Here is a 27,760-nt window from a genome sequence, read left to right as displayed (position 1 = left end):
TTAAACTTGTGAGGTTTACATTAGAAAACATGGCCTGCAATGGGGCATGATTTAGCGGAGGGGAATCTGGGTGCAGACAAGCTGATCTGTCTACAAATCCATCTCACAGCTGTCTAGTCCATGAATGTAATATCTATAACCCCAACTCTAACCAAATATATGCAGACCTGAGTGCCTCTAGCTTCATATTTTCACGATAATACTTGGACTGTAGCACAAAAGAAGGCTGGAAAGACGTCACTTCCGTGGAAAGGATGGCTTGGGCAAGACTGTTTTTTTGGATAGGCTGTGCCTTTGGCGTCTGCAGCCAATACATTTGTTGAGTCTCCAGGTATTGAAAACGGTATTTTGCAAATCTGTACGTAGGACCGTTTTAGGCCTAAAATAGGTTTGCAAGTATACTCCCGACACCTGTACCTTTGGTTTTACCACGGAAGCCTAAGCAGAATAAAAAACAATTACATTTAAAGAAAAGACTAATTTCACTGTTTAAACGGTCATTCGTTCGTGCCAGTCGTCTGTTGCATAGAGCGAATGTATTCGTAATTTGTCACCAAATTAAAATATCGAGTGTACGACGAACAGAAATAAATTTCCTCTCAGGTTAACTCAGGTGATACACAGTGCCTCCCTTGTGTTATTGGTGAACTGAGGCACCCCTCTCTCTGTGAGCCCGTCCGGTCTGGCTGCTCGGACACTCCGACGCCACTCGGGCGCGTGCACGTCCCCCCGTCCACAGCTGACGTCAAAACGCCTTTGAGCTCGAAAATGTTTAGGAGTGTTGCGCGAGCTCGGAGCTTCGGGGGATTTTCCAAGAGGAAAATAATACAAATTTGCCCCTGGTAAACCCGCGCAGAAACCACCGATTGGCGTTCGGCGATTTTTCTTGCAGTTTCGCTTCGTGGGAAGTTGGAATCTTAGGCCGATCCTAAGAGAAACTTAGCTGTTTTTGTCCGTAGTGATGTCGAATTCTGGGACTCGACGGAACGGGTCTAGCATCAAAATCAGACTGACAGGTAAGCGCTTAGCCAGCTAACCAGATGGAAATAGGCTAGGTTGCTGTTGGCATTGTGTGAAGTGGCCGGCTAGCTGGTCAGTTACTCTCTAACTTGGGTGTGTTCGTGTGTTATCTTGATATGTTGGTGGCCACTCTATATGCAAGATGGCTATCAGCTAGCTACATAGGTTACCTCTGGTAGATAGCTGGTCTTTCTAGCTAAATGCAGGAGAGAAGCCGGGTTTCAGTGGCGTGCATATTGAAGACATGGTCTCCTCCGAGGTGAAATACTGTGGACTTTGCATTTTTTTAGATGGGGTTGGGATTAGACAGACGCTTATTAGCTAATTTGGTTTGGGGCAGGACAGGTTGATCAGCTGCTCGTCAGAGAGCACTCTAGAAATCCATCTTGCAGCAAGAAGTTACTGAAAGAAACTAGCCAACCTTAGCTAGCTCGCTTGTTACCACCTGAAAAGGTTTGCATACAATAAGGAATGGCATCAATCGGCCTGTTAAGGTCAACAAGCTATCCAACTTTTACTCTGTAGTATATTAAGCGACCACTCTTGTTCTCTAGCTATCTATCCAGGCATTTCCACAGTATGCATAATTTGAGTTAAACATTGGTTCCAATTTTAGATGGGTTTCCCCGTTGCACGACAACGATGTCGGTGTAAATAGATGAACTGCACAGGCGCATTCGGTTAGTTTCAGATCGCAAGCTCCCTTCCTGCAAGATCAAGAACCTTTCAGCTAACCCCGCTGTCCTTTCCGCTCACTGTGCAACTGTTGAGCCAGCCAGCTAGCTAATGCAGCAGGCAAACGTGCTCTGCTTCAAGTGGTACTTGTCTGATTAGCAGAGGATGGCTGAGTGTTTACAGGATAATGACAATTTGCATCTCAAGGCTAACATACAATACATACGCAAATGTTATTAACAAATAACCAAACCGTCTAGTTTTATTGTATAAAAAACAAACAAAAAAAAAACAGCCAGTTAAAAAATACGCCTTCTTGCCGCTTTTATTCCTACACTACTCGCCAAAATCTCACTAGTTAACATGCATGCATTACCTTTGGCTGAAAAAGATTTTGGTTTCCTGCACTGGTTATGGTGAGATAAAGGCAAACCTATACTAAAAAACCTTCAGATGTTCCCGTGTCCCAGACATTGACACTGCGATGTATGTGCTGTAAACGTCGGTGACCTCTCAGGCTACCTGTGGAAGTCTCTAGCTAGCTACATAGAGTGCTTCTTTGTGCGGTGCCGATACCTGACACAGCGGCACGTATTTGCTCAGTCAGCCCTTTGATCAGTGTGGAAGCGATGACGGCTAACCTCGAAAATGTAGGTATGTCAGATACATTTATATGACATAACTACATTTAACACACCATTGCCATACCGACCCTTGGCAAACAGAGGAACGGTTTTAAAGGACCCCTAAAGCACCAAGTCAGCGACAGATGGCATGTAACAGCAAGTCACCCCTATCACGCCGGACATTGTGTGTATCATTGAGCTGACCCATGCCCCATTTTTATGTTCACTTGTTGGCATTGAGAGTTAAATTTGTGTAGACTTTCTCTTTTTGATGTTTCTGCATCTTTGTACCAGTAGCAGCTAGTCCTTACTAAACACAAGGTGGCAAAGCCAGCACTGAGTCAGTGTGATTGGCCTTGCTTCTGTTTGCCTGACACTTGTTACTTAGTTGGCTGTTGATGTTCCCTATTTGGATAAAAAAAATCACACACACAAGCAGAGAACATGAATGGACCAAGAGCCCCATTCCATCTCCATTCATTTATAGGTGAATTTGGAGTGTCTGGCTAATGCTTAAGGGCTTGTTGCAATGTTTTGAGTACCTCTCAAGCAACGCGTTAAGTCCTGCTCAAAATGATTTTGCAAATTTTGCAGTACATTTTTGAGTAGCGCTCGAGTTTGTTAAGCGCTGCTGAATACGATTGTACTTTGATCATACGTATCTCTTTATTAATGAGAAACACTGCCTATGTTGTGCAAAGTGTTATGCCTGAATTGCCTTGTCAGTATTAAATAGGTTGGGTTTGTGCCTGTTGGTGCTTAGTGTAGTCCTTTTGAGCTGGCCTCCTGTCCACTTTGCACGCAGTCACACAGGTACTGCCTCACAGTGTAACACAAATATCACACAGGTTGCGGGTCATGTAAGACGTTTTTTTGTTGTTTTGTTTTTGCGGAATGGCTAATTGTAGTGAAATGCCAGGCCTGGAAGGGGCATTTTCAGTAAGTTTTGCCGTCATGCAAGTCAGTTTGCAGTACTCGGTGGAAAAACGGATGGACGTTGATAATGCTCTCGTGCTCTGACATGAACAGATCAAAATCGAATGCATTGAGGTATAAAAGAGGTTTTTTTTTTATCTTTGTGTTTTGCAGCTAATGTTTCTGAGTTCCCTCTCTCATGAGATTTTTTTTTTTAGCCACTGAGTGTTTTGTGTTTGTGAAACATGAACATGTGGTTGGCCACAGCGGAGTGTTCCAGGGCAGTGGTTCCAGTTTTGCTCCTCCCCCGAGAAACATGAAAGGTCTTCCGATTGGTTGAGGAATGCCTGTGTCATGTTCACTGCAAGCATTAATCCATTCCATTGGTTGCTGGGCTGTTAAGTCTTTTACTTTCCACTTTTTTTTTTTTTTTTAGCACGTCGGTCTACTAGACCTTATTCTGAGATGTGTTGCCAAGGGCACTGATTTGGGACAGACTGTTATCAGGTGTCTAGCTGTGAGACAGCCTCAGACCCACAAAAAACTAAGCTCTGTAGATTGAAGTTCAAGCCAAGATCATTTCAGTCTGGTTCACTGTTACCTCTATGTGATGTTTAGGATGGAATGTTTTAGACATTCAATAGTTTCATTGTAGTTGTGGTTATTTTGTTTAAAACAACTTGCATTGACGTTATGATGTGTGTAAAAATATAAGAAGAATGCTGGTTAGTGATAAGAGGTTAGATCACATTTGAGTATTTTTTCAGTGATGCACTGTTTATTTAAAAAGTTCCAGAATACAGATATCTTTGTGTTTGTATAAACTGCACAAGTCCCCCCGAATAATAAATTATGCTGAATGATTCCAGAAGTCCTGTTTGCCTGTAATCTTTATCAATGACATTTAGTTTTTTTTCTGTCCTGTGTAGGCTAATGTGAGAATTACATTGTTCCCATGTCCACTGCAGTGCCTCTGTTGGCTTGCAGTCAACACTGAAGATTTTTCAACAGTTGTTTCTCACTTGTTGTTGCTTTACAGTGTGGTGTAATGTTGACATTTAACACCTCTTCCGCTGACTTGAGACAGCCGAGGCTGTGAAAACAAAGCCGTGCTTCCCACCTTTCTGCATGGCTCCTGTTTGTGGAGCCAGCGAGAACGGAAGAGGTCACGCATTTGCCCTGGCGCACCTCTTCCAAAAGAAAGAGACGCCAGAAAGATTAAATTACACTTTTCAGATATATATTTTTTTTTTGTGTCTTTGTCAGACCAAAAAAAAAAGCATCTGTTTTTTTGGTTCTGTATGGGATCTCAGTTTTACAGTTGCTAACAGCAGCAGGGGAAAACACTTGGCATTTGCGCGGAGTTTTTGGATGAGCGCAGCGCGGAGAGAAAGAAGACATTTCCTTTTCGTGGAATCCTGGCAGAATGGCCTGCATTCCTTGGAACATTCCCCAGATTTTATTGTTCCTCTCCTCTGATGTATGTGTAGTTTTCAGGAGGCAGTAAATGAACTGTAAGTCCTGTGACCTGGTCATTCATCTACAATGTGAAGTAAATGCAGTGGGACTGTTAAATTGCAATGTTGTGCAAGGTTGCCGGGGTAAGCTCTTGGAGTGGAGCCATTTTTACACCTGAACCTGAATCCATTCTGAATCATCTACGCAATATTTGTCTATGGGAATTCTCAAGCTTTAATACCTGTTTCAGTGCAGAGGTATGCGTGTTCCGGACTACAAATAACAGAAGATAAAACGATAAAAAGCCATAGCAAAATTACCTGCGGAAACGGACAAGAGAGCAATTGGTTAATGTCAAAACAGAAATTGGAGGAATTGTTTTTAAACGCTTGACAATTACGAGTTTACATGTTGGTCTAGCTTTTGGGATGTTGGCACAATTGGCAAAGTGGTGTGACAGTATTGCTAAGATTTTCCTTTTTTTCCTTCAGTGAGAGTAAATGTAGGTGTTTAAATTGTTTGAGTTTAGCTATATTTACGCTATTAATGTAACAGACTTCCAAGTTCTGATCTGATGTTGCATATTCAGAAGTGGTGATTAATTTATTGCTTTATCCTCTTACGCTAGCCAGCTAGCTAACCAAAATGTATGTGTGCAGTCAGTGACTCTCACTTGCCATAAATGTTTATTTTTAGTTTTTTAGATAAATGTGCTTTTATAATAACCAGTTTCAGGCTACAGTTAGGTGGTTCAGTAATGTCAAAAAAATTATATGGATAGCAGACCATGATTTTTGTGGCAGTTTCATAGTGTCATAACTAGCTTTCTTTTGCTAAAACAATTGAAGCATTTCGTATGATTTGCTGGTTTTCTCACACAGATATAGAAAGTAAAACTGAATAAAATAGCCAGCCAGCATGTGCTCAGAATGATAGGAGATAAACAGACAGGTATCTTATCACTGTGGTGGAAGCATACGCTCTGCAAAGTTACGGTGAACTTATTCCCAGGCTTATCTCTGGTGACACATTTGAAACTGTGACACAGATTACACACGACCTGAGCAGAAGCGAATTTATCTAATTTTTTTTTTCATACTTGACATTAGATCACTTTCACTGAGCGTTGTAGATTGGGGTGTCCTCCTTAGGTTGCTACAGAAGAGGGTGGTAAATATCCCCATCACGTGTGCGCCTTTGTCTGTACCTTTCTTTTTGGCAGAATATCTGTATACCTTAAAGTCTGACTGTAGTACTGAGGGCACATTTTGCTTATTTCCTGTGTGCTGTGTTATTTTGCCACTCAAAATCAGTCTTCTATCTCATGTTTATTGACTTTCATCTCTATGTTGCTTTAACAAGAATCCTGGTTATTAGTTATGGCATGAAAACGTGAGCACCGATTGGTTGGATTTCCCCTGTTCAAGGACACAGCTGCAGAAACCTCGGAGACTGAAATGGAATGGAAAACACTTAATCATGTTTTTCATTTAACTCCCCATCATGCTCAGGCTTTGGTAAACAACAAATCAAATCTCTATCTAATCGAGTCCGTTTGGATGGTCAGATGCTGTTCGGAGGACGTGGAGTGTTTTGCAGTTGGATTTCCTAACCTTGACTTGGCAGTGGGATTAGTGCAGTGGGCAGTTGTTTTTGTAGAGTTAATCAAACTGGTCCACCCAGCCAATGAGCACGGTGTATTCACAAGCCTTTTTTTTCCCCTCCCTAATAAAGCCATGCTGTTGCATTTCTCCTGTACACTAAAGACGGGTGGAAAGGCAGTGCAAACTGCATCTGCTGAGGAGGCGGTAAAAGCTCCCGGCTCCCTAGTGCGTCAGACTGTCTGTGGTTTGCTTGGCTGGTCATGTATTCTGCGGTTAAGGTCTGTAAAAGCTTCAAGTGCCTGTCAGGAACTTTTTTTTTTTTTCTTTCCCTGTACATTGCAGTCACCGCGTATCCAGCGGTGTCAGAATTGAAGATGCCAGGCATGTTAATATTAGATGTGTGTAAAAGCGAGGGATGAGGAGCGTTCTGGGTAAGGCGGGACCGGGGGAGCGGAGGAGTGGAGTTCAGCATGGCTCCCACCGCCCGGCTCTCTCTAAAGGCCTCCCTCTGTGGTTAATGTAGCATGCCTGAGTGGTATTTCCACATCACTGAAGGTGGCTTTTCGGTGCACTTCCTGCGGTGTCCCCCTCGAAAATGTTCTTTTAAACGGTCAAGTTGTTGACGTGAATTAAAGGAGACCCCCACCCTCCCACCAAAAAGGCAACTGTAACTATGTAAAAGTGACTATGATGTATGGTAGTGTCCTAGGCTTGTCTAGTCAGGTTGCACAACTTGTGATAGGGCTTGAATAGCGTTGTGCTTACACTCACTGGTTTGGGAGTGTTATTAACCTGGTCTGACACCGTTGCTCATTCAGTTTGAATGGGTACACTTACTGGAGGTTGCGCTGGATAATAATGTCTGCTAAATGAATGTAAGGTAATTACTGTAACGATCCAAGGCATTGAAGCAATACATTTGTACTAATTCTTCAGTGTAACGGTAAGGAGGTTCCTATACGTGAGTCACGGCTGTGGATTATGAAATGATGCAGTCTGCCCTGTGACGTGACATCCGTTGCACTGGCTCGATCTGGCCCGGAGTTGCGGCGGGGTGTGAAAGCTGCCGAGGGGCAGGCCCCAGACGCGGCGCCGGGGCGAAGGTGTGGCCACGTCCACGAAAGCCGCTTACAGCGTGCTCGCTGCAGCGCGGGAAGACGGGGAGGAAATCCTGCTTAGTCAGAGAGAGCGCGGGTCCTGCTGTAATCCTTTCAGCGCTCCAGGGTCACGCTGTTCCGCACTTTTCCTCTCTCTCTCTCGCTCCCTCGCCCTCGCCACCCCCCTGACCCTTCCCCTGTCTCCCCTGGCACAAGGGGAGACATGCCGGGGGGTGGGGGGTGGGGGGTGTTGGGGTGCGGCGGTCGTTCGGGGGAGGCCCATGTCTGCGCCGGTGTCGGCATGTCAGGCATGCGCCCGGTCTGACATTCCAGGGCAACTCACACGGCCTGGCTGGGGAGTGAGAGAGAGAGAGAGAGAGAGGGAGAGAGAGAGGGAGGGAGGACATGCTTAATTACGCAATCCCCGGTGACCGTCTGCCACTGCCCTCTGTAAACCGACACCATTGATTGGGCTGAAATCATTAACTCAGGCTCGTAAATAGACGCCGCTTCGGAGATCGGGGGGCCCCCAAAGGGAGGGCGCCTCGCTGGGAGCAGAGATTTGGCGTGTTTGTCATCCCTCACAGCCTTTTTCGAGCCGCGTGTTGCTGGCCCTCGGCCTCCTCTCACATTCGTCCCCCTGTGCTCCACCTGCCTGCTGTTAAAGGAAACACTACAATTTAATTGGGATTCTGAGTTAATTTGTTGTCAGTTATCTTACGCTTTTTTGGATTCGGATAGTTTCTTTCTTGATGTCTGATTCTCTTTTTTTCTTGCATTATAGTGCTTGTTCAGTAGTCAAAATTTTGGAAACCCCTGATTAAGATAATGGGAAACGTGCAAAGATATTTTGATCTAAAGACTTTTTTGGTCACTGAATAATTCTATTTGTGTTGTTTCCTAGTTTCGATGTCTTTACTATTATTCTAAAATGATGAAAAATTAAAAAGAATAAATAAATAAATAAAATTTTTAAAAAATGAAGAAAGAAAAGTGTGTCCAAACTTTTGACTGGCACTGTATATTTGACTGGCACTGTATAAGGCTCGCTAACGTATCCCCTTTGCAGACAGGAATGGGGGACGTAAGCTGTTTGTCTGAAAATTCCCGCCAGTTGTTTGATGCCGACGGAGTCTGAGCCACTAGTAAAGGGGGGTTAGGGAACATCCCTTCATAGTATTTATTTCTGCGTAATTAGGCTACCCATCAGACTTACTCATCTTAAACTCTACGGCTGTGGAGTCATCTCGTCATCTAGAGCAGTTGTATCCAGTGATTCACCGCGACACTGCAGACCTAATTCATTTCCGAGATCTATCAAATTTCACAAGGAAAAACAATGACACAGCCTTGGCAGGCAAGCACCTGTGTTTATCGAATGACATCATATTTCCAAGGTATGTACAGAACGGGGGATTACTGAAACACCCAAAAGTATCTCTACAGGGTTTTGCAACTGACTGATGTGAATGATGTGCTTTTTAGAGACACCACAACAGTTCATAAAATGTATTTAAATGTTCTCCTAACATTTGTTGGAAATTTCTATTTGGAAACTGCTACGAACACAGATAGGTATTTCATGTGACATTAATTACCTCGTGTTAATATCACACGTCAAAGTACATTTTGGGGGGCATTTGGTGTAGTCACGATAGGTGTTTGTCCAAAAAAAAACCCCTAAACTTAAGTTTTAAGTGAGTGTTGCGTTGTCAGACAAAGTCATTATCTTGTCAGTCACAATAACAGGAAGATTAATTACGAAATGGAATACTTTTTTATATTCATGAGTTTAGTGCAGACAGAGGTGTGAGCGTTCTGAAAGTCTGAAGTTTGGTGTACGGTGACATGTTTGAGTTTGTGTTGAAAGGTTCTATAAAGCTGGCACAGGGTGCAAAGCACTGTATCTGTGTCACTGAGTTCACTGGGGTGAAAACTTACGTCAAAACCTGATCAGTAAGCCTTCTAAGGACTAGACTTGTTAGATTAGGTCTGCGGTTTTACTTCCTCCGCTCACTGGGTTCATAGTTTGTGGTCAAAAAAAGACACCCGGTCCCAGAATATCTTGGTATATGATGACACACTTTATGATGCGCACTGCACAGCAGCAAAAAATCGGAGTCATAAAATCTGATTATAGATGCAGCATGCATCTGGATGCTGGATTTGCAGCATAGCTGAGAAAAGCGGTGAAATGAACACACCGCCATGTGGTGAAATGGTGTGTACTGTGTGCTCCTGGATTGCCGCAGCACAACGGTGCTCACAAAGCCACTGATAGACTGGGGTCACGTGGCAGTTCACAAACGGTGGCTTGTGGAAGTGTGCATACATGCATGCAGTGCACATTTCCTCACTGCTGGAAACGCTTAGATGTGTGAGAGCCGTTAAGTGAATTAACGGCCATCAGGACTCACGGGATGTGTTGTTCTTATTGGCCGATGCAGTGGTAGGTTTTGGAAGTGCGAGAAAAGCTTGCTGGATTTCTTGTTTGGGTTTTTTTTTTTTTTAGTTGTCTGTTTAAAAAGCTAGCAAACAGACGGTTTAGTAGCGTTTGTTTGCTAAATAGATTAAGAAGTTTGAGTGTTTAAGAGGAGTGTTTTTCAGGTTCGTCGTACACATGGCAAGCTATTGTTGTTTAATGGCTTGCAGAGAGGTGCTACAGCGGTGCCAACGACCTGTGTCAGGTTATTGAAGTCTCCGCCCAGCTAGGCTGTTGCTACAGGAGCCTCCTCTCACTTGCTCAGTAGATTAATGTCACTGCAGTGGAGAGCTCAGCGGGAGTACAGTACACTCGAGTCTTCCCAATGCCTCGTCTGATAGAGCAAACCTGCATAAACCTGCTAATGCTGGTCCGCTTAGTGTTTCTGCAGACATTGGTTTATGTTCTGCCTGAACAGCAGACCTAAATCAAATAATGAATGAATGATGGGAAAAGCCTTTTTTTTACGTAAATATGGAGTGGTCCTTAAATAAAGCTGTTAGTCAGCTTTCAAGGTGCAGGATGTGAGTCAGTACCTGTGGAGATGTGCTGATTATCTGGAGGTGTGCTTAAAATGTACCTGTAGCTGTGTGCTGGTGACTACACCGGTTGTCTCTTTTTGCGCCTGCTCTAGAATTAGAATTAGAATCCTAAGCTAAAGCAAGCTAAGCCTAACCTATCCCTGGATATGGCTGTCAGAAGTGGTGGCTTTTTGCTCCCGGTGTGGTACAAGTTAGCGATTGATGTACCCGACATTGGGCTGTCCCAGGGCGATTGCATGGCCAGGAGGAAATGGTATGGAGACAGCAGCAGTGATGTGGAGGACACCAGTGACGATACCAGGATGCATATTTCATGTTACGTTTTTAAACCCAGTGACAATGCCCCATTTGAGTGGAAGCCATGTCATAGTGTGAGTTCACTGACTGCACACACCAGTGTGTCTTCCTGGCCTCCTAAAGAATTTCTCATGCTGTTCAACAGAGCTTTTCTGTTACTCTACAGCCCAGTACTTCTGTCAGCAGGGCAAAAAGGCTGGGAAGGCTGTAAATTTTTTGGTTTTAATCCTTCTTAGCTCAACTGTAGATCCTAATGAGAGATTCTCACATTGAATTTTGGTGTTGGAGTAATCCCAGAAAGCTGTGAAGCAGAAGGAGGGTGTGATCTGTGGTTGTCAGGCTGCTGGGGGGTGTGGTCTGTGGTGTTATGGCTGCTGGGGGGTGCGGTCTGTATCTTTAAGGCTCCTGGGAGTGTGGTCTGTGGTGGTCAGGCTCCTGGGGGTGTGGTCTGTGGTTGTCAGGCTGCTGGGGGGTGTGGTCTGCAGTTTTATGGCTGCTGAGAGTGTGGTCTGTAGCTTTAAGGTTGCTGGGGGGTGTAGCCTGTGGTTGTTAGGCCGCTGCAGTGGCTCTGCCCTCCTCCGCTTGTCCTCCCTTCCTTTTCTGTGGAAGACAAGCCATAAACTGTGAAACAAGGCAACTTCTCCAAACTCCCAAAGCCTGTCAACACAGCATCACGCAACAAAAGCTCATTGAGAACAGCCCACGTGATCTGAAAATGTTTGAGCGCTCTTGATCTGCACCCTCCGTGCCCGGAGCCTGCTTTACAAAGACTTTTTTTAAAAAAACTTTTCCCTCATTTTATAGAGATCTGCTGTCACGCGGGATGCTGAGATGTTCTTTCCGTAGTGTCTGGTCAGCCTCGTGATTAGCCCACACCCTCCATGCAGGATGTGGCATAAAACAACCGGGCTAATGCATCACCACAGCATCTGCACACAATTTAACGAGAGGGCCCAAGCATTGTTCAGCGTGACATCTCTGAACTGTGTCTTCGGTTGCTCGTTTCCACATAATGATGTGATTCAGTGCCAGAGTCTGGGTGACTCACTGGGCGGGAAGAGTCTGCGGTGGGTGTGCTGTCACCCCCCCATCCCCCCCCCACCCCCACCGACACACTGAGCAGTCCTCCTGGGGGCAACCGCTGTGAATTCACCAGAAGGGTGCGTGCTTATTGACCTACGCAGCCTCGGCCTGAGGAAATGTCACGGCTCATCCAAACACAGACACGCGGCCCCCACAAAGGGCTTCCCAGCTGACAGCACGAATTTATGCGCGGGCGCATTCAGATACCTCAGAAAATGCCGCAGTGTCACTGCACAGCCCTCCGCTAAATGCTCCATTTTAGTTTTACTTGTTCAGCCCCATAACCCCCCCCATTGTGGCTCAGCTCCTCGTTCAGTTTAAAGTTTTCAACCCTGCAGCCCTACCTCCCTTTTGATATTTGACGTTCAGTTCTGTAACCCCGTCCCATGTGTACATTTCAGTTACATAATACCCTCATACTTTTTGTATAAACCATTCAGCTCCATGACGGTCCCCTCTTTTAGTAGATTTTGTTCAACTCTATGATGCTCCACAGCTTTTTGTCAAAGTTGTTGAGCCCTCGTGAAACTCCCAGGGACCTGGAAGTATGTAGGTAACTAACACAGGCTAAGGTCCTGTAGGTCGAGGTGCTGAAATACAGTCAGTGATTGGGGCTCAGTTTCTCCAGGGCTCCCTGGTGGTTTAATTCAGTCCCTGACAAAACGTCAGGAGAGGCCATCTTATTCTTCCCATATGGAGCTCCTAACAGGGGCAGGAAGTCAGTAGTGCTGTGAAGGATTGGTAACCCTGACACTATTTTGTGGCATTTATTGCCAGTCATAAGTGATTGAAGCTGTATTATCATCCTCATTTTGTGATATGCAGATAAGCATGATTCCCATCAATGTCTTTGGCACTGTTATATTTACTTTCCAGGATTTCTATCTAAGCACTAGGTGGCCATTTTTATACTGCTGGGAAAATTGTCATAAACACTGCCTGGATCCTGTGATTCCATTATTATCATCATTATTGAATCAGTCCTGCAAATTAATGGCGTAAATGATTTGTTTGCCGTTATGCATGTGTCTGACCAGAGGGGTGCTGTGTAAGCTGGAGAGAGTGTCCCTGTGCGCTGGCCCAGAACCAGATTTCTGGATTAGGACCCAATAATCCTCACCTCAACCATTAACTACCAGACAACAGGGATGATCTGGGGGCCAGTGCTTATGGGCTCATTCTGCCCTCGCTGAGCAATTCAAAAGGACAGCGCTGAGCCTGCCAAAGTAAAGCTTACTTATCCAGGGGGAAAGCTAGTTAATATACACTCTAACTCCTCTGTAAATTATTAGGTTGGAAACTGTCAAACTGTATAAACTTGAGTCTGAAAGGAGTTCTTGGGTTCTCAGATGCAGGAATTAGAGTGATCTGACAGGAAAAAGACTCCCACTCAAAATGCAATTTAACATTGCACAGTTACTTTGTTGCACAACAACAACTTAATGTGCAGATTATTATTATATTTATATAATTTTGATTTGCTCTGATATTTCCAGACCAGAGTTGATTGTGTTTTTGGATTTGGTGCATAATTTCATTTTCACTCAGTAAACCTCAGAATAAAAGTACTCTTTTATTGTTGGTCCCTCCTATTTACAGTGGGCAGAATTCCATCTTTACCTCTCCTAATCACCATTTTGTTCCTTGTCTTCGTATTTATTTATAGAGAATGTTGTCACGGTATGTAATCCGATGTGAGCAGAAGTTTAGCCTTATTTGTGAAGCCATCAGGTGAGCTGGCTTCAACCTCAGTTATGGCAGAATCAAAGGTTTTAAATATGATGGATCACAGGTGTTTCTGTTTATAAGCATATGGAACAGGAGGTAAAACACGCTGGGTCCCTCCAGTATTTTCATTACATTTACATTACATTACTGATATTTAGCAGATGCTCTTATTCAGAGTGACTTCCACAATTTTTACATGTTATCCATTCATACAGCTGAATATTTACTGAGGCAGTTCTAGTTTAAGTATCTTGCCCAAGGGTACCACAGCAGTGCCACAGTGGGGAATCGAGCCAGCAACCTTTCAGTTATGAGCCCTGCTTCTTATCACAGTGCTACGCTGCCTCCACACACTCACAAAGTGTTTATACACTCGAGAGATGGCAGAAATGAGCTGGACCAATTGCTGTAAAGTTGTGGATCCAAGGTGTAACTTTGGGGTTCACCTTAAATGAGCACTTTTTTGGCCTTCGAACATTGCAAGAGGCAAGGTTTTTTGTCTTTCCTCCCTATATAATTCATTAGCTCTGGAGGAAGTACGAGGTGTTATGAGGTTTAAAAATAACGAGTGCTCCTGTCAGTGTTCCAGGGCCTAAATGAGGCTGTCGTATTGGGCAGCGATAATCCCTACATGTTACTCGTAGGGTGTTAGGGCCGGGCAGAGAGGGGTGTGAATTCCCAGCAGTCTGTCACTCAGACCCCCCAGCCTCTGTAAGGTGATTGGCAGGCCTCTGCGGCAGGGACCCACCTCCAGAGGGTACAACCGAAGTGGAGCCCTGAGATGGTGAGAGAGTTATAGATTTAGACACAGTCCTGCGAAAGTAGGCCAGAAAGGGCTTTTACTGTGTTTTTTTTTTTTAATTTCTATCCTCTATCTTCTATCTTTGTATACCTATCTTCAAGAAAAATCTGAAGACACAGCTCTTCTGAAATCGGTGGTTTCATGCACTTCTGTCTCTACCATCTTGCTTGTACCTTGTCTGGCCAACTGTTGAAACTTGGTCATACTGCGCTGCTAATATTGACTCCTTATGTGGCTTTTTGCTTGTGTTGTACTCTGCCTCAGTTGTAAGTCGCAAATGAATAAATGTGTATATGTAAACGTGTAGCCTATATTTTGTGGTACAACCAGACACCACCTTGTTTTGAAAAAGTGGCCTCCCTACTTTTTTGCATTGCGGTAGTTCTTTAGAGTATGAGAAGAGTGTTTGGGCCTTGCTCTGACCTAATCCCCATAAATCAGATGGTTCAAATAAGGGCTGATCTCCTCTTATTTCTGGTATATCCAGTGACAGCTGACCATCGCGCCATACCAGACTGTTTGGCCCCCGTTCAAAAGGCTTAGTCAAAGCGCATGGGCAGGATTGTTTGCAAAGCCCGGTAGCCCCCAGTACGAGTCGTGAACAAATAAGCCGCCGGGCCGCCTCTTTGTGTGAGACTGCCTGCGTTTGTGTGTGCGCGTCGGCGGGGGTGCGAGTCTGTAGTGTGCGTCTGCGTCTCTGCATGCATGCACGCGTCTGTGCGTGCTTGTGCATTTGTGTGTGTGTGTGTGTGTGTGTGTGTGTGTGTGTGTGTGTGTGTGTGAGAGTCTGTGTTGCATCTGTGTGTTTGTCCTGCAGCTCACCCATCTAGACTAGACATGCTCATAAAAACAGCAGGATAGGCAGAATGCCTGTATCCTGTCGTAGAGCTGACAGGGTTAAAGCACCCCTATATTTCTGGCAACACAAAATCCCCAAACCCCTCTTTCTATACTGTAGTTTCTTTAGGGTATTGGGAAAAGAAACAAATGTTCAGTGACCCTGGGTTTTCATGGGATTTAAGCTTAAAACAAATTCCAGGCTCCAATTTAGAATGGTTATCCTTTATACACATTCACAAAGCACCTTGTATAAGTTGAAACACAATTTTTTTCAGAGGTCTCTTGAATGTGTGTACTTTGATTTCAGTTTTCTAGTCACTGCAATTCATTGTCAGGGTTATATGCCTACAGAAATGGAAAAATAAAGGCACTGTGCATTGACTGCCTTTTATAGGCTTCTCATTCTAACATATTCTCACAGGAGATTTTCTCAGTAGTGCCTAAGATAACTCCTTTTCATGAACATTGATGGACTTGTATGTGGTATCAGTTTTTAAGCACTGATTTTTAACTTTAAAATATAGTGCATAAAATCACTATCATTTCATCGCATCCACTGCATTTTAGGTTGTTACGCGTAAATGTAGACAGGCTTTAAATTATAGCAATGCAGCGTTGCAAATGTTTAAATTAATTACTCAGTGTTAAGGAAAAAACAAGCTCAGTTTTGCCCCTGTAGTTTACTAGAGGGTATCATTAATCACCATTCAGCTGTGTGAGTGTCTCACTTGAGTGCTGAAGTTAATAAGAGTATTAATGAGTACTTACCTGGAGGGATGGAGCTACACTGATGGGGAGGGCGATGAGACAATTTACTCAGCCTGTCAATCAGTGTAGATCTCCAAGGCCTTTTCCAGATCTGTTCAAGATCCTTTGAATAGGATATCCCTGTCTAAAGAACAAAATATTTCTTTTACTGTTGAGTATTTACCCCACTGTACTTTTTAATTTACCCACAAATATACTTAAAAGAGCTGGAATTTGTTGTGGTGTACCAGTAAGCAGCATTGCATTTGGGTTATTGTTAAGATCATTATCATATTAGAGTCTTTAGTATTCTGCTGTGTGGCAGCAGTCTCATCGGCGACCCCTCGGCTCCACGCGTGAGTCACAGGTGTCCCGGCGTTTTCATATTGCGCTGTGTGGGTGTCAGATTTAATCTGGTCGACCGAAAGCGCCCACCACTACGGGAGAGAGGAAGAAGGCAGCTTTTCAAACACCTGCATTCACAGAGCGGTGTGGGCACGAACATGGTAATAAAAAGATATGGCAGCGTCTGCTCTCGCTATCTGCAGTGGGATTTAAGCTCTGGAGCCACGGAGCTGGGAGTCTTCTCCCGTCATAATAACCATCCACTCCAGCAGATGTTTTATGACTTGAATGGGCCTGTAAAATGTTTTATGGTGGACTCTTCGTGGCCCGCAGATCAGGAGAATAACATCACTATTTTTACACGCAGCAGAGGAGGTGCAGGGCCACAGTAAAGGCTGTCGTCAGGGCAGGATGTGTTTGTGGAGAGAGAGGAGACGCATATATCAGATAACCTGCTTTTCAGCAGACTACAGTGAAAATGTGCAGGCTGGCTGTCTGCAAGCCAGTAAGTGAAACTCCTGTTTACAGGCGCCAAGGATAGTTCTGTGAGGGCAGAAACCCAGGGGAAAGTGTCAGACGAATGAAGTGTTTATTAGCCTGTCTTTTAAGTGTCACTGATTTGTTCTGTGCTTGGTATGTCCAACCAAACGCTTTCCCGGATGGCAGTTTTCCTAAACATGCGCATATACTTGTATTGGACATGCAGAGTAAGGGATGATGTTATGGTAAATTACTGATGAGAACAGTCTTAGATGCCCTTCGGTTTCCAATAGACAATCTCCATTTTGTTTCTTTTTCAGTCCATTTGTCTTCCTGTTGTTCATCTCAGGTCAGCTTCAGTCTTCATACCAGAATTCATAATAAGAAAATGTATCATTCTTTGTATAGTTTTATTTTGTGAGCAAAATGAAGTTTTGGTTCACATTTAGCAACAAAGTAAATATGTTCATGCTCTTGTAAGTGCTGCACTCCATCATGTCGTGCACCTCACTTGTATGAAACGTTGGTGGAATGGAGCCACACAGTCGCCCTCTGCTGGCAGGGCTGTGCACAAATCTGCTTTGTTTCCTGGGTTATCGCAGACCTCTTCAAGTGTGAAGCATTTCCTCTGTTCCTCTTAGTCATGTGACGACAATCAGCCAATGAACACAGAGGATGGGCCTAACTCTGGTTAGTGTTCACATCTACTGGATGTTATAGACTGCGAGTCTGTTAGCATCAGGCTGTGGGTACAGGGCTTCTGAGGCCAACCTGCAGAATAGACTGAGAGGTACTGGGTCTGTGCTGTATTTTGGAACAAAAAGCAGTGTCTGGCGTTGCTTTTAAGAATGTTTATCACAGTAGCTGGTATTGAGTGAATTGAGGTTGCCGGACAGTGAGAGAGCATGTCAGTGGCCTTCACTCACTCCATAATACACCAGTATTAGACTTTTCAAGAACTCACGATTTGACCTGACTATATAAGCGGCTTATTCTGAATAAAGTACCCCAAATAAGGCTGTATTCCAAATGTGATAATTCTGAATAAGAGGACAGGATATTCTGGATATTCTGTTAATGTTCCCACCAACAACAAATAAGATTATTATCCATAATGATGTATTTGAAATTGCTAGTCCATTAATGTGTGTACTTCACAAATACCTCTGGGTACAAAGCTCCTTAATGATTCATTGTGCAAGCATCAAGCAAGCACAGGTCATTTTTACCAAATAACAATGAATAAGATGATGGAAAATTAAAAAATATTCTTCTGAATGGAGCGAGCAGCATTGGATTTATGAGTTTGGAACTGTGTGTCTCACTAGTGAAAGAAGCCCAAAATTTAGAATGGTCCTTCAGAATTAATAAGAATTGTCAGGTACGTTGTAACCCACTTAATGTCCCCTTTGCTTTACTGAACAAATATATGATTTGACAGGGTTTGCCTTGAAATCAATTGAGGCACTTCTTTGGATATGTGTTTTTGTTTGTAATTGAAAAGGATAAAGTAGTCAAAGAGCAATGCTAACAGGTAGCTAGCCAGATACTTTTCCATTTTATAAAAGTATTACAGCATCTGCTGAAAACATTTAAGAATTTTTATCTGAATCGTCTAGGCATTCAAGTGGGGATTCAACACTCTTTTAACTTCTCTCAGGGAGTAGAATTAGGAGGTGGAAGCTGTCTGAGTTAAATGCAAAGTACACCTGTTTCCATTGAATTTGTCTCACTTTTCCACATCGACTCTTGAGTCTCGTCTCCATGATCCCTGATGGAAATTTGGCTAGTTAATGCAGCCAGCAGAACAGCCCACTAATCAGGCAATGCCTGTAGTGCAGGGAGGTAGTGTGGGGGTGTGGACTGAATGGAGGGGGGGTTGATCAGAACAGCAGCCTAATCAAGCATGCCTGCAGTGTAGACTTAACAGCGGGGTTGGTCAAGGTAGAGATGAGTCTGGGGACACTAGACATCCTGGAGGATATGACAGTCGCATGGAGAAGGGACCAGGCAGGATGACTCACTCGAACCAGGCGGTGGCCCATCCCCTCTGAGACTGCAAACCAGCTCTCCTGCGAGTGTCCATCAACAGTGTCGGCTTGGGCTGTGTCGCAGCTGTCTCTACGAATGTAACCTTCCACAGCTGAGGCCCCGCCATGGAGGGAAACGGACCTGTTAACTCAATAGTGTCATAGCGGATTCTCGTTTAGGGCTTGAATGGCGTTACGCTCACGCTCACTGGTCTGGTTGTTAACCTGACTGGAGTGTTGTTAGCCTGGTCTGACACCGTTGCTCATTCAACTTGAACGGATACACTTCTGTTCTTTTGTGCTAGAAGTCGCTCTGGATAAGAGCAACTGCTAAATGAATGAAATGTAATTTTTACCTTCATGTACCTTGACGAAACTTAGAATCTTTGAATGAAAAAGGAGAAAAATGCCCATCATGCTTTTTTTGTAGCCTTTGAGTTTGTTGACTCGCTCAAAGTTATTTTTTTCTCATTTGCTGTTAGGAACATGCAGTGGAATGTTTCAACCACGAAGTGACTCAAAATGGTTCTGTTTCTTCTGTCTCTCTTCTCTTTTGCAGTATTATGTGCCAAGAATCTGGCTAAAAAGGACTTCTTCCGTAAGTATCACTCCTGAAGTCTTTGTCATTTTGTGGAAACAATGGCAATGATGAAGTACCCAGACGCTATAGCAGCTGATCCGAAAGGGTCTCCTACCAAAGACTGTGTTAAAACATTCTGTATGTCTGTATTTCATATGCAGTGGAAAAACTAGTACAGTGTGCAGGTACTGCATTATTCCATTGCCTAACCTTTCTCCAGCTCCTGTTTACTAAAGGGAATTTGAATATGTTGTTTTTACATTGGTCATTTTGTGAACATATGCCAAATAGCTTGTTGTGTGCCTATAATCTGCAGTGAATCTCACCATGGGGTGCATACAAATGAATGGGTGATATGTAAGGTGTTTAGGCTAGTGTCAGATCATCAGTAATAATTTTTGCTGGTTCTGCACCATTTCCAAAAAAGCTCTGTATCTCAGTATAAACAAGTGTAACAATAGAAATTGTGTAGGACAGCCAGCATTACAAGCAATAATGATCAGCCTGAAAACAATGCTAAAATAAAATCACACACAACGCCAGAAACTCATGCAGCACACTCGGGCGTAAGACAGACTTGTCAGTTTATACAAGAGGTGACACTCTGGTCCTGCAGCTCGGCGCCGAATCGAGCCTACAGGGCTAGTTAAATGTTCGGTGAACAGGGGTCACTCAGTTGGCTGCCTGGACACGTGGCCATCCTCGCTGCAGACCGGGGTGGCGCTGATGGCTGTGGAGAGATGCCAGGGCCCTGTTCCTGTTGATGTACAGCCTGCTTTGAGATGCAGCCATCGACGCTGTATAGATTAGCGTCGCCGGGTCTCAAATAACACCACTTTGTGTCCTGTTGTTTTCCTCCTCCAGTAGACCGATAGATCTCTCCTTGCAAAGCCTGCTTTTAATCTCGGCTGGTATATTGAACTCCCGTCGTCACGGAGAAATGATTAATGAAGTGGCTGGATTTGTGTTGTTGGAATGAGGGATTCTTTTAGCGCAGGCTAGATGGTGTAAGCTCTTGGGACAAACTCTCGGGGCGGCATTACTGTTGTTGAGCGCCGCGTCTTTATTCCTTGTTGTTGTTTTGTAACCTGATTCAGGATCACGTGTGTCTGTTGCAGGGTTGCCCGACCCTTTCGCTAAAGTAGTAGTGGATGGATCGGGACAGTGCCACTCCACGGACACAGTCAAGAGCACACTGGACCCCAAGTGGAACCAGCATTACGACCTGTGAGTGACCCAGCCACAGCACCACCGTGTTACATGACATTATTGTCATTTAGCAGACGCTCTTATGCAGAGCGACTTACGTAGGTCACACTTTTTACATGTTATCTTGTAATGTGTTCACCTGTATAAATGGATAACATGTAAGCCATGTATGGTGCCCTTAAGCGAGGTGGCTTCTTATCCAAGAAATAATGTGCCAGTCAGGGCCTGTGGGTGTGAGGCATGACTGTTGATCTGGCGACTGCATTATGACTGAGTTGCCCATGCGCCCGGTGTGGTGAGAAATGAGGTGGCACTGACCGCTGTGTATGTCCCTTGCAGGTATATTGGGAAGACAGACTCCATAACCATCAGCATATGGAACCACAAGAAGATCCACAAAAAGCAGGGAGCGGGCTTCCTGGGCTGTATCCGACTCCTCTCCAACGCCATCAGCAGACTGAAGGACACAGGCTGTGCGTAGGCCCTCACACACCCCAACAGCAACACGCCCCACAAACCCTGTGCCTTTTCCTGGCAAACAGTCCAAAATAGAGCTGTTGAACCTTCACTTTGCAGTTTTTCATTAATGACGATATATATCGTATTTTTTTCTAACTGTTCTGACATTGACATTAATAGTGCACTGTACTTTTTTCCGCCCTTCAGACCAGCGGTTGGATCTATGCAAGCTGAACCCCACTGACAGCGATACAGTACGCGGCCAAATAGTAGGTGAGGACTGAAGAGAGACCCCTGCTGGAGTGGAGGAGTTATGCCTCGATATGTTTGCTATAACTGCTTCAGATATTCTCGTGTTTCCTCTCTGTAAGCAAAGCACTTCCTGTCTTCCCTGTGACTCTTCAGTAAGCTTGCAGACGCGAGATCGGATAGGAAGTGGGGGGCCTGTGGTGGACTGCAGAGGACTGTTAGAAAGTGAAGGGTGAGTGTGGCTGAACAGCCAGTGGAAACAGCTTCACACAGCATTTCATTCATGAAGATGCAGACAGTGCTGCCATCTGCTGGGCAAAACAAATAACCAGTGCTTTCTTATAAGTATTTGTATTTAAGGTGATAAACCATTGTTTCATCAAAAGAAATGATATGCCTGTATTTTTCCTGTATGCATATGGCAAGTGTGAAACTGAAATTAACACAGGAACGGAAATCAAACCGATGTCTCTTCACTGAAAGAATGCTGTTCGACATTTCATTTTGCAAATAATACTAATTGGAATTGACATGCTTTAAGCATAAAAGAAAAAGGGTTGTGTGCACAAGGCGTAAAATGAAAAATGAAGAAAATCTCATTTTTCCCTTACAGTGTGTCCAATACACAGTCTTTTGTACACTGTTGACAATGCTGATTAAGATTCGCTCAAGGATGAATGGAATGTTCTATTGAGCTGGAAGCCACTCTGGATAAGAGCATCTGCTAAATGAACATAATGTAATGTACTGTAACATAATGGGTGAATGACTGATCTCAGTAATGGTCTGACGCACAGATCTATGAGTGAGTGATGCACGGCTCTCACTGTCAGTGCTGACTGGGGCTCGGCCTGTGTTTCAGACCAGTGTATGAAGACTCAGGACCGGGACGGCCCCTCAGCTGCTTCATGGAGGAGCCCCTGCCCTACACCGACAGCACGGGGGCCTCGGGCGGGGGCAGTTGCCGCTCCCTGGAGTCACCCAATCAGGAGCAGAGGCTCCAAGCACAGCGAATCAGAAACCAGGACACCAGAGGTCACGCGCACACTCCTCAGAACCGACCCCACGGTCACCAGTCACCCGACCTCCCTGAGGGCTACGGTGAGTCTCTCAGCCCCCTTCTGGTTCACCCAGCCTGAGTCAGGGTGCGCTGTGCGGACACCTTGAAAACCCGTCAAAGGCATCAAACACCACAGGATACTGTCCGCTCAGAGAATCTTAGGACTGCTCTCAGAGAGGTGATCTATAGCTTACTTCACCATTAGTATGGTCACACATGTCATTGTAGTCCTTGGAACACTCCGGTGGGAGTGTTTGTTGGGATCCTCCCAAGTACACAACAGGTCATATATGTAAATGCCTGATACATCATTCCAAACTCTTTCCCTGGGTATAGTTTACTCATGCTGTGACCCTACTGTAGGCACGCTTTGAGAGTAGCTTTCGAGTGCCTGGCAGTCTTACTCTCAAACAGAAAGCCTGACCTCTCTTAGTAGAGCGGTATGATCTGAACTCCAATGTTGTAGAAACAGGTCTGTTTGGCTGGATGATTGGGAGGCAGTTAATCCTGTCATAGAAGGTCTTCTGTAAAAAATTGTTGAAAAAGTCTGTCAATTTCCCATGTTTTGCTCTGTCTTCATAGGTTAAGAGGTCAATGTCTTTATTCCATCTGACCACAGTGTACTTCGCCCTGAACAAGTGTTTTTTTTTTTCTTTTCTTTGAAATATTTTATTAATTCCTGAGAGTGACAAAAACAACTCAAAACAAAGGACATAGTACATTGCAGTTCAATTGAATCGAGGTATCGGCGCTTACTGCTGGTTTGTGATATGAAATTTCCAGTGTATTAATATGAAAATTTAATGATTTTGTCTTTAACAGAACAAAGGACGACAGTCCAGGGCCAGGTCTATTTCCTGCACACACAGACCGGCGTCAGCACATGGCACGACCCAAGAATACCACGGTAGGGTCAGGTCTCATTAGCGCTGCGGAGTTTTAGGCAGGAGTTTTACAGACCTCAGTGAATGGCTGCTGTTCTACCTGATTTTCTGTGGAGATAAAGAGTATTTGTATGATTACCTGAGCTGACCATCAAACCTGAATTGATTAAACCGGCTGGCTACTGTTAAAAGCCACGTTCAGAAACTCTGTGTGCTTACAAATAATAGGGAGAATACAGTGTGCCTTGACTGTAGAGCTTTGGCTCTGTATCATGGGCAAACCGTAAACATAATGACTCTTCTGCTGTCTGACTACTGCAGAGTCAGGTCAACATACTCCATGCTGAGCTCAGCCAGTGCATTAAGCATCTTTAACAGCAAGCTTACTCACTTCTCCTGCTAGTTTATTGAATGTAGGAACTTAAAGGGATTTGTAGGCAGTGTTGCAGAAAACGTGTGTGTTGTCTCGTTTTCTAGCGAGTGCTGTTGGTACCCATGATGAAACTCTTTCAGTGAATTGTGTAGCATAATATGTGTGTGTACTCGGCAGTGGGTGGCAGGGTAGGGTAGAGATAGGCAGCAGGACTCGCACCCGAAAGGTTGCCAGTCTCCACTGGGGCACTGCTGATGTACCCTTGGGCAAAGTACTTACCCATTTATATAGCTGGCAATTCTGGGTTAACATGTAAAAAATTGCAACCAATCACTCTGGATAGGCGTCTGCTAAATGCCAACAGTGTAATGTGGTATAATGTACTCGGTGTACAGGTGTGTGTGCCTCTCTGTGTTCGTTCTCATTGGGTGCTGTGGAAGTGCAGACGTGTGAAGGTGGGCTTGTTAGCAGTGACCAGGCTGTGAGTCTCAGTGCCGCTGTTCCTCCATCAGGGGCCTCAACAGCGTGAGCTGTGAAGACCTGGGCCCTCTGCCCCCAGGCTGGGAGATCAGGAGCACGGTGTCAGGGAGGATTTACTTTGTGGACCACAATAACAGGACGACGCAGTTCACCGACCCCAGGTTGCATCACATAATGAGGTAAAGCCCTACTCCACACCGTGCTCAGGACAGTAGCGTGCTGCCCGTTTCTGCAGTGCTGGTCTTAACATCATTTATCAACCTCATTCTAAACTTTACCTTAACACAGATGTTTTTTGTAATTGTTCTTAACCGAATATTTCATTTGCTGCTTTCAGATGTTTCAGAGGGTTATGATCTGTTCACTCTGGTGGAAGATATGATGGACTTACCCTGCGTGTGTGTGTGTGTGTGTGTCACAGTCAGCAGTCTCAGGTAAAGGAGTCCAGCCAGGCCCTGCCGGTGCAGCCGGAGGTGCCGGTAGAGGAGGGGGGTGAGGGTGAGGTGCCGGTCCGCTACGAGAGGGACCTGGTCCAGAAACTCAAGCTGCTTCGGCACGAGCTCTCCCTGCAGCAGCCTCAAGCCGGACACTGCCGCATCGAGGTGTCCCGTGAGGAGATCTTTGAGGTACATTGCATTCATTAAATTACATTACATTCATTTAGCAGATGCTCTTATCCAGAGCAACTTCAGGCACAAAACAACAGAAGCATATCCATTCAGGCTGAATGAGAAACAGTGTCAGACCAGGCTAACAACACTCCCATACCAGTTCAAACCCTACCACAAGTTAACTTTGGCAACCTGGCTAGACAGCCTAGAATCTAAGGAGGAAAAAGTATACTACTATAGATCACAGTCGCTAGATCACAGAATCCAGGTACCCTGTCCCGCTGTCTGACTCTGTCTTTACATAAACATCTACTCTGTACACCCCCCAAAATAAAGAACTGTCAATGTTTGATTCAGTAATGCGGAAGCCTCAAACTCATACAGTGAGGACAAGTTGTCCTTTTAGATATCGCCAGTAGGTGTCACTGTTTGATCTGTAGATCTCTCTACAGGTGACAAATGTGAGTCACTGTAACTGGATATACAGGATTCTAGGTCTTAGTGTCACTAATGTCATTTTTCCCACAGGAGTCTTACAGACAGATCATGAAAATGAGGCCAAAAGACCTTAAGAAGCGGCTCATGGTCAAATTCCGTGGAGAAGAGGGATTAGACTATGGTGGAGTTGCAAGGCAAGACAAGCATCGCAATCTGATTTTCATATGGATGTTAGAGAGTAGTAGCGATTGTAGAAGCATTTTAGGTCCTACGATTATTCAAGATTAGGCTGCAGTATGGTTTCATTTTAGTTGTGCTGTCGTTTAAGTTTATCAGTTTTAGTGTTTTATGGCTGTTTTAAAAACATTAAATGCACAGCACTTCTTGATGTCACTGCATTAATTGTTTTAGTGCACCGGAAACACCATATTAACTAAATGCATTGCTGTTATGTAGATGTAGGCAGAACAGCAGGCAGAGATTGGTAGAATGGCTTTTTGTTGTCATTGGTGCCCCTATGTTGTTATAGGGTAAATGTGACAGGAAAAGCTCTTTCGTTTATGAATGATTGCATAGTCAGCAGATGTGCCTAATGTGCGATATTTCAGCTGTGGAAAGTCTTGCTGAATCATCTTATTTTGTGGACAATCTTTTCTGTGTCCTGTCCTGTGTTCATTTAGGGAGTGGCTATATCTTCTCTGCCATGAGATGCTAAATCCTTACTACGGCCTCTTCCAGTATTCTACAGATAACATCTATACTTTACAAATAAATCCAGACTCCTCCATCAATCCTGTGAGTACAACTTCCCTGCTTCAACCAACAAACAAATTTCTGTTCTTTCAGCTTAGTCAAGCTTTACATTTCATGTAAAATTCAGTGAATTTAAACTGCTTTGTGTTTACCATTAAGTAATAGATATTAGAAAGTGCTATAGTTTGGTTGTTTACATTTATCTGACACTGTTACATTCATTTCAGTAACCACAGAATGTTGTGGTCAAAACAGAAAATTAGCACTTGCTTAAATGTGTTATGCAGAGATTTAAAGCATAGTGCGTAGGGTTTGGGTGGAATAGAGGCCTTGATGATCTGTAGTGGGTGTAATATAAAGGGGAGTGCTCCAGTGTAGGAATGTTGGAGGTGCTGCATTGTGAAAGAGGTGTGGTCAGAGGGAAAACCAAAGGAAAAGGGGGCTTCTTTCGTAAACCCCGCTGACGTCCGCTCTGACTTTGTGTTATGTGTGGCTGTAGGATCATCTTTCGTATTTCCACTTTGTGGGGCGGATCATGGGTCTGGCCGTGTTCCACGGTCACTACATCAACGGGGGCTTCACCCTGCCCTTCTATAAACAGCTGTTGGGGAAGCCCATCCAGCTGTCCGACCTGGAGACGGTCGACCCCGAGCTGCACAAGAGCCTGGTGTGGATCCTGTAAGTCGCAGATACGTGTGCACATTTTCAGGAATGAACGCAAACACATGCTCACATGCATTCATGCAGGGCCGCATGCACATGTGCTTATACACATGCAGGGAAGCATGCACATGCACATACTCATGGCTGTTTGCCCCGGCCCTGACACTACTGGTGCTCACTGTAGATCCACAGGTCACATGTCATCCCCGCATCCCTGATCCGGGGTCAGCTGGATCCACTGTTGTTCCAGGTGTGAGTCTGATGCTGGTTGAAAGGCTGCTCTCAAATTCATATGGATAAAGGATCTGGAAGGTTATGGATGAGGAAGGGTTAATAATTATAGAGTTAATAACAGATATAATGAGAAAAAGGCTCACCTCCTCTAAATTGAAGGGTGAGATCAGACAGGATATCACTGGGATTAATCTGTGTTGATACAGGTAAAATCCAATATATCAGTGTTAATTTAGTGTATGTTTTTTCTTTGTTACAGAGAGAATGACATCACCCCTGTCCTGGATCACACATTTTGTGTAGAGCATAACGCCTTTGGCAAATTTCTCCAGCATGAGCTCAAACCCAATGGCAGGAACATCCCAGTCACAGAAGACAACAAAAAAGAATATGTCAGGTATGGAAGCCATGAGGTCAGAGAGGGAGTTGGGATGTGCTGGTTCCTGCAATATTGGTCAAAGTTGCAGAGTGTGGGATTATGGGTAATGTAAAACCCGGGGAAAGTGTTTGATTTGCAGTACCATGCATTTATAAATTAACCTTGTTAAAGTCTGAGATCCTTTGTGGGTGCCTGGTACCAGCCTGTTAGTATTGTTGGAGTTTGTTTTCTAATACTGGTTGATTTTAGTAGGTGAACAGCTGATAATTTTGCATGGAACAGCACTGCTCCCTTAAATCCCATTCAGATCCCCTGTTGAGATGAAATGTTTACATCCTTAGCAGTGCTTTCGTGGTGTCTCTTTCAGGTTGTACGTGAACTGGAGGTTTATGAGGGGAATCGAGGCCCAGTTTTTAGCCCTGCAGAAAGGCTTTAATGAATTAATCCCTCAGCATCTGCTCAAGCCATTCGATCACAAGGAGCTAGAGGTAAAAACCCCACAATCTCTCTCACAGGCTATGAAATATGCCAGCATACTGAGATGTACCGTTTACTTCATACGGCAGCAGCTTGTAGGTCTGTCTTCATCTTTTTTGTGTTTGTGTGTATGTGGTGTA

At 44.5% G+C, this 27,760-nt stretch overlaps 1 protein-coding gene across 2 annotated transcripts in view; it reads left to right on the top strand.

The window, feature by feature from the left end:
- The first annotated feature begins 856 nt into the window (after window positions 1-856).
- Window positions 857-27,760, top strand: part of smurf1 (SMAD specific E3 ubiquitin protein ligase 1) — a 29,042-nt gene continuing 2,138 nt past the window's right edge. For both annotated transcript variants that reach the window (XM_036552512.1, XM_036552511.1), the window contains exons 1-15: window positions 857-1,016; window positions 19,331-19,369; window positions 20,470-20,578; window positions 20,900-21,033; window positions 21,227-21,292; window positions 21,425-21,500; window positions 22,131-22,369; window positions 23,151-23,235; window positions 24,098-24,244; window positions 24,487-24,691; window positions 25,205-25,308; window positions 25,795-25,909; window positions 26,367-26,545; window positions 27,024-27,161; window positions 27,511-27,631. In XM_036552512.1, coding sequence (XP_036408405.1) covers window positions 962-1,016; window positions 19,331-19,369; window positions 20,470-20,578; window positions 20,900-21,033; window positions 21,227-21,292; window positions 21,425-21,500; window positions 22,131-22,369; window positions 23,151-23,235; window positions 24,098-24,244; window positions 24,487-24,691; window positions 25,205-25,308; window positions 25,795-25,909; window positions 26,367-26,545; window positions 27,024-27,161; window positions 27,511-27,631 — 1,812 coding nt within the window. In that variant the 5' untranslated portion in view covers window positions 857-961. The remainder of the gene's footprint in view (window positions 1,017-19,330; window positions 19,370-20,469; window positions 20,579-20,899; window positions 21,034-21,226; window positions 21,293-21,424; window positions 21,501-22,130; window positions 22,370-23,150; window positions 23,236-24,097; window positions 24,245-24,486; window positions 24,692-25,204; window positions 25,309-25,794; window positions 25,910-26,366; window positions 26,546-27,023; window positions 27,162-27,510; window positions 27,632-27,760) is intronic.

Source organism: Megalops cyprinoides, chromosome 19, assembly GCF_013368585.1.
Source record: "Megalops cyprinoides isolate fMegCyp1 chromosome 19, fMegCyp1.pri, whole genome shotgun sequence".
NCBI classification, from domain to species: domain Eukaryota; kingdom Metazoa; phylum Chordata; class Actinopteri; order Elopiformes; family Megalopidae; genus Megalops; species Megalops cyprinoides.
The sequence above is the reverse complement of the archived record's forward strand: the minus strand, read 5'-3'. Positions and strand labels throughout refer to the sequence as shown.